The sequence below is a fragment of the Alligator sinensis genome, unplaced genomic scaffold (genome assembly GCF_000455745.1).
Source record: "Alligator sinensis unplaced genomic scaffold, ASM45574v1 scaffold208_1, whole genome shotgun sequence".
Lineage (NCBI taxonomy): Eukaryota > Metazoa > Chordata > Crocodylia > Alligatoridae > Alligator > Alligator sinensis.
The window spans coordinates 561182-575300 of NW_005842815.1; the positions used below are offsets into that span (position 1 = coordinate 561182).

The 14119-nt window shown below is 49.6% G+C and overlaps 1 protein-coding gene across 3 annotated transcripts in view; it reads right to left on the reverse strand.

Moving 5' to 3' along the window:
- LOC102384892 (septin-11) overlaps positions 1-14119 on the reverse strand; it is a 161403-nt gene that overhangs the window by 131159 nt on the left and 16125 nt on the right. For all 3 annotated transcript variants that reach the window (XM_025191421.1, XM_014525509.2, XM_025191422.1), the window contains exon 2: positions 3198-3312. In XM_025191421.1, coding sequence (XP_025047206.1) covers positions 3198-3312 — 115 coding nt within the window. The remainder of the gene's footprint in view (positions 1-3197; positions 3313-14119) is intronic.

Sequence of the window (14119 nt, forward strand, 5' to 3'; positions counted from 1 at the left end):
CCTGCACATGCACCCCCAAGTCATTCAGTCCCTGCCCCACAATGGCCTGAACCCCACATGCTCTGCAGTGCCTCCCTGCCACTGCCAACAGCGCACAGCCCACACCTGCTCCAGACTCAGTCCCAGAGTGGATCAGCTGGAACCCAGGTACAGTGCAGACCTGACCCACTCCGCACCACACGCCCATGGCGCACACGTCTTGCTGCCCCCTGCACAGTCCCGACCCTGCATGCCTGCTCTGGGCTCTCCCACCAAGGCCCAGGAGCAGCAGTGTGGGACAGAAGCTGTTGCTCAGCACTGGGGGAAATGCAATCCCTCCCCATTGCCACTGCCAGCACTTTCTGATATAGCTTCCCGGAGCCTGCGCTGTGCTGGGCTGCCCTGTGTCTGCTCTGCACTGCCACTGTTGCCCCACCAGGCAGCCCAGAGGCAGCAGTGACACACTGTAGATGTTGGGCAGCCCAGCATGGGCTCCAGGAGGCTACACCAGGAAATGCCAGTAGTTGTGAGGGAGAGGGGCTGCATTTACCCCGCGCTGAGCAGCAGCTTCTATCCCACACTGCTGTTGCTGAGCCTGGGTGGGTGAGCCCAGAGCAGGCACAGGGCACGTGGGGTCAGGGCCATAGGTAGGGGAGGCTAACTGGGCTCAGACCTCCCCAAACTTAGGGGAGCAGCAGGTATGGCCAGAGGGCAACCCAGCCACAGACTGCAGCAGTTGGGGCGGGGCACACTCGGATACCCTGCGCAGCCAGGATTGCAGCCAGCCCAGCAGGTAGGCAAGTTTCTTTCTTTACCTGGGATTGGTGGGGGGTAGATCGAGACCCACCCCCCACAGTGCAGAAGGCATTGGGTAGGGGCAAATCATTCACTCCTGCCCCACTCCCTGCTATGTGCCCAGGGGGCAGCAGGACAAGCCACAGCTGGACGGTGCCTGGGCCAGGCAGGACTGAGGAACCCGCTGCAGCCTGGAGAAAGACCTGCCATGGGCCAGATTCAACCCACAAGCTATATTCTACCCACCATGCCCTTGTGGCAGAAGGCCACCTCTGTTTCTCCCCAAAAACTCTGCTCTGTGACAATTTGGGTCCTGCAGAGGGTACACACCTTACCCTCTCTCTTTAGGTAACCTGAGCTGAATACATTCCTGAGGGAGAGGAGAAACCTGCTCCTTCTCCCTACGCGACTGGCACCACATACCTGGGTGAGGGACTTGGGCACCCTGGTGGGCTAGAGACTGCCAGTCTACCCAGCAACCAGTGATGCATTTCACATTCGTTGGCTGACAGCCAACAGGTGCTGGGCTCCATTGGACCAGGTAAATGAGGTCATAAGGGCTATAAGTTAAGGACTGCCCAGAAGGAGGGGCAGCAGGCATGAGGAAAACTGAGAGAGAGAGCGAGAGAGAGAGAGCGAGAGAGAGAGAGCGAGAGAGAGAGAGAGCGAGAAGAGCTGGACTATATGAAACTTACTCTCTCTCTCAACACTGATGATCAAGGAACTGCCTGCCTCCAGAGGGAATCTCCACCTGCCTCTGGATGATACTTGTGAGTAAGCTACTTGAGATCTAACTAGATATCTAGCTTGCAGTAACTCAGGTACGTGATCAAAGGCTACCCCAGGCACCCTGTTTGCTCTATGGGATTTCTCTGATACTACTCAACGCTGTACCCTATTCCAACCCTACTCCTTGTAACCAATAAAGTTCTCCTTTGTACCTAGCGTGGGAAACTTATGGGGAGTGGGTCTAGATTATGCCTTGGGGTCCCCTTGGTTCAGCTGAATAAGGGAGACCACTACTTGTGCTTCTGACTGAGGGAAGCACCCCAAGTTCTTGGAGTGAGTCAAGTACCCTCAAGGGCTACTAGACCTGTGTTTCCCAGGGGGCGCAGTGCCAGAATCAAGCCCATCCCTGGGTGGTGGCAGCTGTACCTCCAGGCTAGCAGGTGTGCTCCAGGAAGGGGGTCAGCCAGATGTGAGGCGCCCCCAGGGACGCACTTGGAGCCTGGAAGGTGGTCGGGCAGTGAGGTGGGTGGCTCAGCACAGGAGCACCCCCTACTGGGCCGCCACAGCCCTAACCTCTTCTTTTCTCATTGGCTGCCCACCTCCTCCCCAAACTGTGCTGTCAGGTATAGCAGCCTGGGAGCTGACTTTGCCTGTGAACACTGAGGTGAAAAAGGCATAATTTCAGTCCTTTCTGCACTCTCTGTCACTAGGTTGCCTCCCTCATTCAGTAAGTGACCCACACTTTCCCTGATCTTCCTCTAGTTACCAATATACTTGTAGAAACTCTTCTTGTTACCATTCACGTCCCTTGCTAGCTGCAACTCCAAATGCACTTTAGCCTTCCTGACTTCATCCTTGCACACCCAAGGAATACTCTCTTATACTCCTCCGCTAGTTGTTTGTCCAAGTTTCTACTGCTTATAAGCTTCCTCTTCGTGATTTAACTTACTGAAGAGTTCCCTGCTAAGCCAAGCAGGTCTTTGGTCACACCTGCAAATCTTCCTGCACATCAGGGTGGTTTGTTCCTGCACTCTCAGTAAGTTTTCTTTGACGTACAGCAAGCTCTCCTAGACTCCTCTCCCTTTCACGGGCAGGATCCCCTGGGAAGCCTGTCCGAGTTCCCAGAGCAATCCAGTCTGCTTTTCCGAAGTCTAGAGTTCTTACACTTCTACTCTTCTTGCTTCCTTTCCTCAGGATCCTTACCTCAATCATCTCATGCTGCTGCCTGAGTTGACATCCACTACTACATTCTCTACCAAGTCTTCCCTGTTTGTGAGCAGCAGGTCACGAGCACTGCCCCTAGTTGGCTTCTCCAACACATGCACTATGAAGTTGTCCCCTACACTCTCCAAAAACTTCCTCAATTGCCTGTGCACTGCTGTATTGCTCTCCCAGCAGATGACAGGGTGACTGAAATCCCCCATGAGAACCAGGGCCTGTGATCAGGAAACTTCTGCTAGCTGTCTAAAGAAAGCTTCATCCACCACTTCCTGGTCTGGAGGTCTATAGCAGACCTCTACCACAACATCACCCTTATTGCTCTCCCCTCTGACCCTAATCCAGAGACTTTCAACTTTCAAGAATAATAGGCAAACAAGACATTCAGCTGTTCCAGATCTCCTGTTAATCTCTGAAGCACTTTAAACACACACGTATTGAAAAGCCATTTTGCTCAGCAGAGCAGATTAACTTACCAACACAAAGTATGTTGAAGCAAAAGCCTTGTGACGTTGACTTGTTGACCAGCTGATCTGGAAGACTGTCGAAGCCAACATGACCAGACAGGGACAGGTTTCGAAGGTCATCATTCTGAAATTCCAAGCAGAAATAGTTGTAATTAAGATACAGTAGAGTGATTTATATACATGAAAGATATAGAAATACTAGGCTATCAGAGGTGTGGAGAATAGTCTCTCAACAGATCTTCCACAAAATATGGCCATAGACAGCTGGACAGGAAAACCCCAAATGCTCCAAGGGGGGAAGAAAGTTCAGGGACTGCAGAGCATGCATGTGGGTAAGCCTAAAGTTAAATCTACCCCTACCTGAGAAGTTTTACCCCAGTTGTAACCCAGATACCTTCCTCTGGAGGCAGCATATTTTTTCCTCCGGCATAATCTCATGTGCAGCTGCCCCAAGGTCCCCCCCTTCCTGCTCCTGCCTCAGTATTCCCAGCATAACCATCTTAGTACTACCATGACCTCACCTGTAGGCAAAATGAGGTCCATCCAGCAGATTTCTAACCATCTACAAATCTGGTCTAGTTTCCTCCCAAGTCCATGTCTTCCTTGTATATGCTCTACCCAACTCTCTGCACCCAACTCAAAGGTATCTGGCAACAACCCAAATCAAAAAGCAAAGGCTTCCAAAGCCTATTTCTTCAATGTGTGACTGGTGGGTTTGAACACACTGGCACTGAAACCAGTGCTAGGCAAGAGCTTCAGATGCCTCATAACTCGTCTTGTACGGACACCGGAGCAGCAGACTATTAAGTCCTGCATAACATCAAGCACAAAGCAGTCCTGTCCCATCCATGTCACATCATGCTATAAATCTAGTCCCATCTAGTGACCCTCCTGTCATACCACCACGTGATGTACCAAGGAGATCAGGCTGTTTGGCCTGCTTCATCACTACTTTACAGCATTGGTGGTCCAGAGGGATCAGATGCTGGGGCGCAATTGTTGTGCTGAACATTCCTTCAGGTGTGTAAGGGAACTTCTACACTATTGCACCTTAGCAGCCCTTCAAATACAGGATGTGTCCTCATGACAAAGGTTGCTGTTAGCACTCATACTGTGTCCCAATTGGCTCCTTGGAATTTTGACTTCCATTACATTACAGGCAGTCCTCGGACTTATGACACAATTGGTTCCTGAAAACCGCGTCTTAGCTCAAAACGTTGCAACTCAGAACCTATTTTCTCATAAGAAAAATGCTATAAATGGGGGATTGGTTCCTGAACCAAGGCCCAATATCCTATTTTCACCAACATTACCCCAGAATTCTGTGCTTGATCAATTATAGATGAGTAACATAGCTACATTAATGTATTTATATAGTAAATAGCAATCATATTGATTTGGAAGGACTTCTTTGAGGTGACTTTGCTGGACTCTTTGAAAGGCTCGTGGTTGGACTTTTTGAAGGGCTCTTGGCTGGAATCTTCTTAGAAGTTTTGGCTACAGGTTCTTCTGGAGTCTTGGACGCTTTCTTTAAAGAAAGCGTCCAAGGAAGTTTGGACAGATGTTCTCCAGGGAGATGAGCGATGCAGCAAATTTGTTCGCTGGCGTGGCATCGCATTAGATCAAGCATTGTAAAGTTGAAACTGACGCCATAAAGTTGACACAGGGTGTTAATTTATAAACATTGGAAGTGCAAAACGTTGCAACTCAAAATGTTATAAGTCGAGGATGGCTTGCATTCCTGATTTAAGCCTGATTTAAGCTATTCTAGTTTGTCACTGAAAAAAGGCTTTTGAAGACTCCACTGTAGCAACGGAAGTGATCATTTACAGATGCCTCCTAACAGGAGAGTGAAGTGTCACAACCCAAAGTTGTGGTTTTTTGTTTGTGTCCGCTTCGGCACCGTTAAATTATGTTACCGCTAAATTGCAGCTCCTTTGCACGGTGGAGTTTTCTGCTGCAATAAGAGAACCCGCGTGAAAAAGTATTTCCCGCCAGTTTGTAGCCTTCTTTGCATGGTGCATTTCTTTTGCATCTAGGAGATGCACGGTGCAAAGGAGTTCCCGCCATTTGTGTTGTCCCCCCTTTTTGTATAAAGTTGGGAGCCACATTATTGGTTCACGTTAAATTATGCACACGTGGCGGCTAGCAATTGGCTTGCTAGCCGTATAAAGAGCTTGGGTAGTTTCCGCCCAAGTTGGAGAGAGAGAAAGCAATTGGAGTTCGGGAGAAAGAGCGTGAAGATCTCTAAGCGCTGCTGATTCCTTCGAACCCAACTTTTTCCTTAAGAAGGCAATAGAGGTTTGATTACCGAACTGAACCCACGGAGCCTTAACAACTCTGGGGCCAATTACCGAACAGCCTCTAGCCTCTCCCTGTCGCCGATAAATTCCTAGACATATCCCTTCCTATACAAGAAACTACCGAACCCGCGGAGCTTCAACAACTCCGGAGCCAATTACCGAACCGGACCCACGGAGCCTAGCAAACTTCGTGTGAGTCTATTCAGCTGGAACAACTGACATAGTTGTTCAGACAACCGAACTACCTCAGAGCACAAGATCCATGGAGCCTAGCAAACTTTGTGAGAGAGCTTGTCGTAGTCCTCAAACGGGGATTTAAGCAGAGCTGTGCCTGGAAACTGTCCAGCCTACTCCACGACCATCTTTGGTGTAAGAAAACAATCTTTTAATCAACCATTACGCGTCCGTGACTAATTCTAGCTCCCACTGGTCTTCTTCGACCCCGCGTGCCCGGGTTGCTGGCCACAGCCCGCGTGCACAAAGTCGGGTCCGCATATTGCTCCCGGCCCGCTCATGGCGACATGGATGGGTTCGGGAGGCGGCCCACACATGAAGGAGTTTGAATAAGAGATGAGCCCACAGGGAACACCTTGCTAGCAACTTAGTGAGAAACAGATGGTCTGGCAGAGGTTGCCTACTGCCCCATCATGAAGTTCATGGTTAGTTTTTTCTCATTCATGTATGCCTATGTTTATTGAACCTGGTGATCAATATAGCAGCATAAACAGAAAATAGGCTAGTTTATGCTTATGTCTTGAGTGTTAGTCTATAATCACAACATAGCATAACTCACATTGCTTAAACCAGGGGTTGGCAACATTGGCTGAATGTGGCCTGGGGAGCTTGGTCTTTGATGGCAGGGAGCTTCTCTTATGCTGCAGTGAGAAACCAGTAGCCCCACAGTGGGGAAAAGCAGCAGCAGTGGTAGGAAACTTCCTTGTACAGGTTTCCCCTTGCTTTATGTAGGTTCTGTATGTGCAAATTCACTCTTATGCAATGATCCTTTTTATACCAAAAATTCATTGTGTGCGAGGTAAATTCACTCTTATTTTATCAGTGTGGTGGAAGCCTGCAGTCAGCTGCTTTGTGTGGTGCACTGTGGGAGTGAAGCACACCAAAATATAGTCTAGATCTGTGCTCCTCCCTAGTTGTCTGCAACACTCATTTCTGTAGCTGCCATCCACATTATGATAGTGCCCTGTGCTTGTGTGTACTGTCTGCTGTTAGCGAGTATCAAAATTGTCTTGTAAAAGTGGTAAAAATGGGTCTGGGGGTCAGTACAGTAGAGGTCTTGGAACATATCCCTATTTGTTACATTGTAAAGCGAGTTCCCTTTATGCAAATTTGAATTATGTGCCATTTTCCAGGAATGCACGTATAGCATAAAGCGAGGGAAACCTGTAATGTGGTAGGGTGGAGGAAGGGCAGCAGCTAGGTCCTAGTGCCAGCACATCTCAGACTCTATTTGGGTCACTCTAGTCTGCAATCAGGTAAAGTTGCCAACCATCTGCTTAAACAGTATCCTGCAAACCAACTAAATCCCTTTTAGCTTTCAAAGTCTTTTGCAGCATCTGTCAATGGCGAAAGGAAGCATGAAAGAGCAAGTGAGTGAGAGCGACACGATGAATAGCTTGCCATTACTCACAACCTCATCCTACATAAGGTGAGAAAGCAAGGAAATCATTCGCCCCAACATATTTTCCATTCCACAGCACATCTCAAGTTCTGAAGTCTCATCAGAAAAGTACTGTCCCCGATTTGGAGAGCTGTCAGTTCTTCATTCAGCTTTGCTTATGCCAAGGGATGGTTGACCAGTTGTTCCCTCCCCACCCATTGGTCTCAGTGAGTCTGGCCAGGCACCCTGAACAGACGGACAAAAATGGGGCTGGTTACAGCTCTATAACACATAGAACTTAAAGTCCTACAAAACTCAGACCTCAACATTTTCTAATACCACATATTTGTGTAGGAACTACTAGACAAAATTATACCCGATTTAAAAGCCACCGAAGTCAATGGGAGGACTTTCCACAGATTCAGCAAGCACTGAATCAGGCTCTTTGGCACCTAGACAGTCTCTCTAAGCCAAAAAAATTAAATAAATAAGGATCAAGCCAAAGACTGCATTTCATCCTCCCACTTGCTGGAAGACCACAGGGAGATCACCAGAATCATCATTAGGGCAGGGCACACTACACCAATGGTTGGACCCTGGGCAGCTAGAACAAAAGTGGCCAGTGGCAGAGGTGCCTGGCCAGACATGCTTCAGAAAACAAGCCAGCTGTGCAAGTACACCCCACGGCGGCTTACAACACGTTACAAAAAATGGATACATTAATCAGTTTTCAGGGACTTAAACAAAGTGGAACAGAATTGCTCTTAGGCACCTAAGTCCACTTAAGCATTTTGGAACAGAATCTAGCCATATGCATTGCTATGCATTACAAGTTGGCAAAATGCCAGCAGAAAGCCAATGGTACTTCTGAGTATAAGCATCCCTGGACAAGTGAGACTGTATGATGCAGCACCTGGAGACACTTTCTCCTTACCTGGGATCATATTTTTCCTGCACTTTAAATGGAGAAGGACAGTGGAAAAGCAGAAAGAATTTAGACCGGGGATAGGCAACATCTTTGGCCACCGGAGTGCTGAAAAAAAACGCAGTGTCTACCTTGTAAGGTGCTAGAGTGCTGGCATGCCAGAAAAACAAAACCTGGGCAGGGGAGACATGGCAGGATGCATGGCATATTGATATAATTAATCATAATTGCTCCTTTTTTTAAAATGGTAAATTCCAGGTTTTCTAAAAATTCTAAGCTTGGTGACAATAAATAAAACTTCATATACTACCTTTTTTCTTGTATATTCTGTTCGTTGTGATGAGAGAAGAGAAAGAAAAAGAGAAAACACAGAAAGAGGGAAAGAAAGAAAAAAAATAAAAGGGAAAAAAGGAGGGTGTGCCCCTTGCCACCAATGTCTCCCAATGCTATGCACTGCAGTTCAGACCTGCTGATTCAGGGCAGTAGCCAGCAGAGGGAAGCAGCAGCCACCAGGCTCAGGCCATGGCTCAGGCAGACAGATGGCCCACCTCGCCCCACCCAGGCGGGGGCAGCACAGGACTGCCAGGGCCAGGTGCTCTGGGCGTGGTACAGGCAGCACAGGGGAAGCAGGCACTGCGGACAGGCTGGCCCCTTGGAAAGGCAGGGCCTGGGCAGGAAGCAGGGGCTGCCCCAGGGCTCTACGGGCTCAAGCTGCAGATGACGGGCAGGCAGGGGCATCCAGCGGCACCTGAGATGAGGCCTGGCCTGCACAGCTCCACAGGGATGGGATGCAACTACCTGGCCCATGAGGGAACACTGCTTTACCAGAGTAGGATGCCAAGCTCAGGGGGCTCCCAGCTCCAGGCTCAGCCATCCTGAACACTGGGCACAGCATGAGTGGGACGGAGCCACCCCCAGTGTGGGAGCCTGGCTGCAGGAGCCCCCTGGGCTTTGGGAACAGCTGCCACAGGCAGCAAGGGTCAAGCCAGCTGGGAACCCAAAGTACAGTGGCTCTGTGCAGTGCCTGCCCCAGTCTGGAGGGGAGCTGTGGGTGGGTAAGGCTGAGACCAGGGCTCTGGCAGGCCAGGACAGCCATGAAGACTGTTCCTGGGTGCCTCACAGGGCTGGGCTCCTGCAACATGGGTAGCTCTGCCCTGCTTGCATTGTGTCTGGTGCGCAGGGAGGCAGAGCCCAGCATCCTGCCCGGGCCAGGCAGTATCCCCTCATGGGCAGAGAGACTGCACTGCATCTCTAAAGGAGCTGCGCAGGCTGGGCCAGGACCTACCTTGGGTGCCACTGGGCACCCCCACCTGCCAGCTGCAGCCCAAGCCTGAGGAGCCCTGGGTCAGCCCCACTTCCTGCCCAGCCCCCGCCTTCCCAAGGGGCCAGCTAGGTTAGCCTGCCCACAGCACCTCCTCCTGCACCTGCTTGTCCACATGTCGCCCGGCCCCTGCCCCGAGCACCTAGGTGCTGCCCCGCCCAGGTGGGATGGAGTATGCGTCTGTCAGAGCCTTAGGCTTGCCCACCTGCTGGGAGCCTCCAGCACAGCACAGCACTTGCCAGGGCCCAGGCCCTGCCCACCCACAGCTCCCTCCAGGGGCTGGGCCAGGCTGGGGGGCACAGCCTGGGCACAGGGGGTAGGGTCAGCAGAATGCAGTCTCGGCCTGTGTTTGCCTGAGTCCACCCCTAGTGCCTTCTGCAATGCTGGGACCTGTGGCAGCTCCAGAGAGCCCAGAGCAGCATTTTAAAAAAATTAAGCAAATTTCCTCGCACCTCTCCATGTGCCATTAACTGGCATCCCTGCCAGGGGTTTCCTATTTCTGATTTATGTGCGGGCCGGCTCCCAATCCCGTCCTTGCCGTGTGCAAGCCGGGCCCGTCTTTGTGCACGCAGGCTGCGGCCAGCAGCCTGGGCACGCGGGGCCGGAGAAAACCGCGGGGCGGTATGGTACGCAAGTGCTAGAATCAGTTACGGAGGCGTAATGGTTGATTGAAAAGATTATTTACTTACACTGAAGGTGGTCGCGGTGTAGGCTGGACAGCTTTCCAGGCGCAGCTCCACTTGAATCCTCGTTGGAGGACTCTGACAAACTCGGTTCTTTGACCCCGGAGTGGTTTAGGCTCCGCGGGTTCGGCAATTCTTTCCTCACGGAGTAGCTGAATCTCCGTGGGTTCTGTTCGGTTCCCAGGTCCCCCGGAGCTGTTAAGACTCCGTGGGTTAAAAAATTGGGTACATAGGATAGGGATACGTCTAGGATTGCGCTCGGCGACGGGGAGAGGCTAGAGGCCGTTCGGTAATTGGGCCCCAGAGTTGTTAAGGCTCCGCGGGTTCGGTTCAGTAATTAAGCCTCTGTTGCCTTCTTAAGAGAGATGCGTTGGGTTCGAAGGAATTAGCAGTGCTTAGAGATCTTTATGCTCCTTTCCTCTCTCTCTCCGTCTCTCTCTCCTGGTGTTCGTGGAGTCCTCCAACTTGGGCGGAAACCACTCAAGCTTTTTATATGGCTAGCAAGCCAATAGCTAGCCGCCACGTGTGCCTATATTAGGATCGGCCAATAATGTGGCACAAATCTAAATACCAATGGCGGGAACTCCTTTGCACCGTGCATCACCATGATGCAAAAGAAATGCACCATGCAAAGAAGGCTACAAACGGCGGGAAATACTCTTTTGCACACGGGTTCTCCTATTGCAGCAGAACACTCCACCGTGCAAAGGAGCTGCAATTTAGCGGGAACATAATTTAGCGGTGCCGAAGCGCACACAAACAAAAAACCACAACTTTGGGTTGTGACAATTTACACCAAAGGAGGCAGTCAAGATCAATGCTATTCACATTGTGCTCCTAGTAAAATAGCATAGAGATCTGGAGAGGGGACAAGACTAGTACAGGTTTCCCTCACTTTATGCAGGTTCTACATGTGCAAATTCACTCGTATGCGATGACCCTTTTTATACCAAAAATGAGTTATATGTAAGGTAAATTCACCCTTATGCAGTCAGTATGGTGGAAGTCTGCAGTCAGCCGCTTTGTGCGGTGCATTGTGGGAGCGACGCGCACCAAAATATAGTCTCCTGTGTGGATCTGTGCTCCTTGCTCATTGTCTGCAACACATTTCTGTAGTTGCCCTCTCCATTATGGTAACATTCACCACCACCCTGTGGTTGTTGGTTGTGTTTACTGTCTTGTGAAAGTGGTAGAAATGGCTCTGAGGGTCGGTACAGTCAAGGTCTTGGAACGTATCCCTATTTGTTACATTGTAAAGTGGGTTCCCTTTATGCAAATTTGAGTTATGTATAGTTTTCTAGGAACACATGCACAGCATAAAGGAAGGGAGACCAATATGTTCAATGCTACACAGAGACACGGTTAAAGGGGTTTTGCGGTTCTCTCAGGGCATGCAAGTTATTGTGCTACATGTAGGGGTCTACCAAACTCAGGGGGGCAGCTGGCCAATTTTGCAGGCTGCCATTTTCATAGGCTAAGTGCTGCAGGAATCCATACACACACCCTTAATGGCTTAGGGGTTCCAGCAGTCCCACCCCTCCCTGCAGATTGCCACATGGCCCCAAACCATGTCTTAATTACCCTGATTAAGCCTGGGGAAGCCATTAATCCACATTATTAAACATGGATTAGTGGTTTCCCCAGGCTTAATCAGGATAATTAAGTTGTGGCTTTGGGCCATCTCCAAGCAGCGGGCTCTGCACTTTTGGCAGGCTCTCAAGAAAAAAAAATAAGAACCCATAAAACGCCCCCCTCCAAAAAACTTACAAGTAAAGCAAAGTATGGGAAGCACCACAGTCTTGAAGCAGCAGGGTGGCAGCCCCCCCTCCCTCCCCAAAACACAAATACAAAATGGGTGACACCTAGATGGATGGTAGACCTACAGAGCAGGATCTGGGAGTCTTGGCAGATCACAGACTCAATAGTAGTCTGCAGTGTGGCGAATTCACCTTTTGTACGGCTACATTTTGGGACAACAGAAACATCAATAGAAACATTAGATGCAAGACATGGGAAATGATAGTGCCTCTACTCCTTAGTTTAGGCCTCATCTAGAATATTAGTTGCAGTTTTGGGCTCCACATTTTTAAAAGGACACAGAAAAAGTTAAAGAAGGTCCAGAGGTGAGTAACCAAAGTGAAAAAAGAGCTTGGAAGTCAAGCCACGTGAGGAGAAATTAAAGGAAATAGGCAAGTTCAGCTTGTGGAAGAGAAGGTGCTTAAGAGGGGACATTATAGAAAGTTGAAGGGCTGCCATGAAGAGGAAAACCACCTTCTTTTCTGCTGCAAAGGAGGACATGGACCAATGTCTTGAAGTTGCAGCAAAGTAGATTTAGATTGGATATCAGAAAAAACTTCTTCACTGTAGACATGCCTACACAAGATGCTGACTGAGCAGTAGCCAAAAACCTGTACAGTATCACATCACAGCACAGACAGTGCTAATATACTACTGCACAGTTTATTAGGCTATTGAGTGGCAGCATGACCTAAAAGACATTCACTGGTGCAACTGCACAGTAACTCTGGTTACTGTGCATTTGTTTAGTACTTGCTAATACAAGTACTAATTAAATACACAGTAATGACTGCGCAGTAGCATCTCATGTAGACACACCCTGTTAGAACAATGAGGCACTGGAACAGACTGCCTAGGGAAGTTATGGATTCTCTATCGTTGTAGATGTTCAAAAAGAGGTTGGAAAGATATTGGTCAGGGATGACCCAGGCATAGCTATGTCTATGTTCTGTTATGGGTATTTCCAATACTTCTGGGCTTTGTTGGTTGCTGCATGGGGCTGGAAGGAAATTTTTCCTTCTGGCTGCTACATTTTCCTCAAAAACATTGGGTATTGGCTGCAGCCTAGGTTGGAGATTTTTAAACTCTTGCTGGGTCTTAAAAATGGAGGTTGCTAGCTAGAGGGTCTTACCTCTCTCCTCCTCCTTACAAGCATTTTTTAACAACCTTTGCAGCAGCAGGATGTTAGCCACTGTGGTCCTCCTTCTTTACTTGTGGCAGATTAGGGTGCTATGCCTTGTGCTAGTCTCTGGCCTCTGGTGAAGGGGGAGGAACTGGGCTGAATGACCTCTAGGGTCCCTTCCAGCCCTAATTCCCTAGGATTCTATTAAAGTTAACCCCATACCCTCCTCAAATGCCACTCTTATCCCCTTCCCATGCCTGATCGGCTGCTCTGGTTCTGCTCGCTGCCCTAATCTCACTGTACTGCCTGTCCTGTCCCAGGTCTGCCACATGCTGCACAGAGAGGCTGCTCATGCCACTTGTCGCATGCATGCCTGAGGTTGACTGCCTAGGCCTTTGGTAACAGATCTTCCAATCTAGAAAGAAACCCCTCTCTTTCATGGCTACCCCTGCATGAGAGCTAGAACTTCTTTGCAAAAAGTTACCGGAGGTCAGTGCAACAGAGCTTACCCAATGATCTTTTCCCCGGGAAAGCTTCCCCGCTTTCCCGGGGAAGATCTTAGAAAAGTTTGTCAAAGAGGCCATCCTTAATGGACTGGCCGACGCCAACATCTTAAGGGATAGCCAGCACGGGTTTGTTGCGGGTAGGTCTTGCTTGACCAATCTCATTTCCTTCTATGACCAGGTGACCTATCACCTGGACAAGGAAGAGATTGATGTCATATATCTTGACTTCAAAAAAGCCTTTGACCTGGTTTCCCATAATCACCTCTTAGAGAAACTGGCCAATTGTCACCTTGGGTCCTCCACGATCCACTGGCTGGAAAAATGGCTCCAGGGTCGGACCCAGAGAGTAGTAATCGATGGAAGTCACTCATCGTGGTGTCCTGTGACCAGTGGGGTCCCCCAAGGCTCTGTCCTTGGACCCATACTGTTCAACATCTTCATTAATGATGTGGACACTGGAGTCAGAAGTGGACTGGCCAAGTTCGCTGATGACACCAAACTTTGGGGCAAAGCATCCACACCAGAAGACAGGCAGGTTATCCAGGCTGACCTGGACAGGCTCAGCAAGTGGGCGGACGAGAATCTGATGGTGTTCAACGCCGATAAATACAAGGTTCTCCACCTTGGGAAGAAAAACCCGCAGCATCCTTATAGGCTC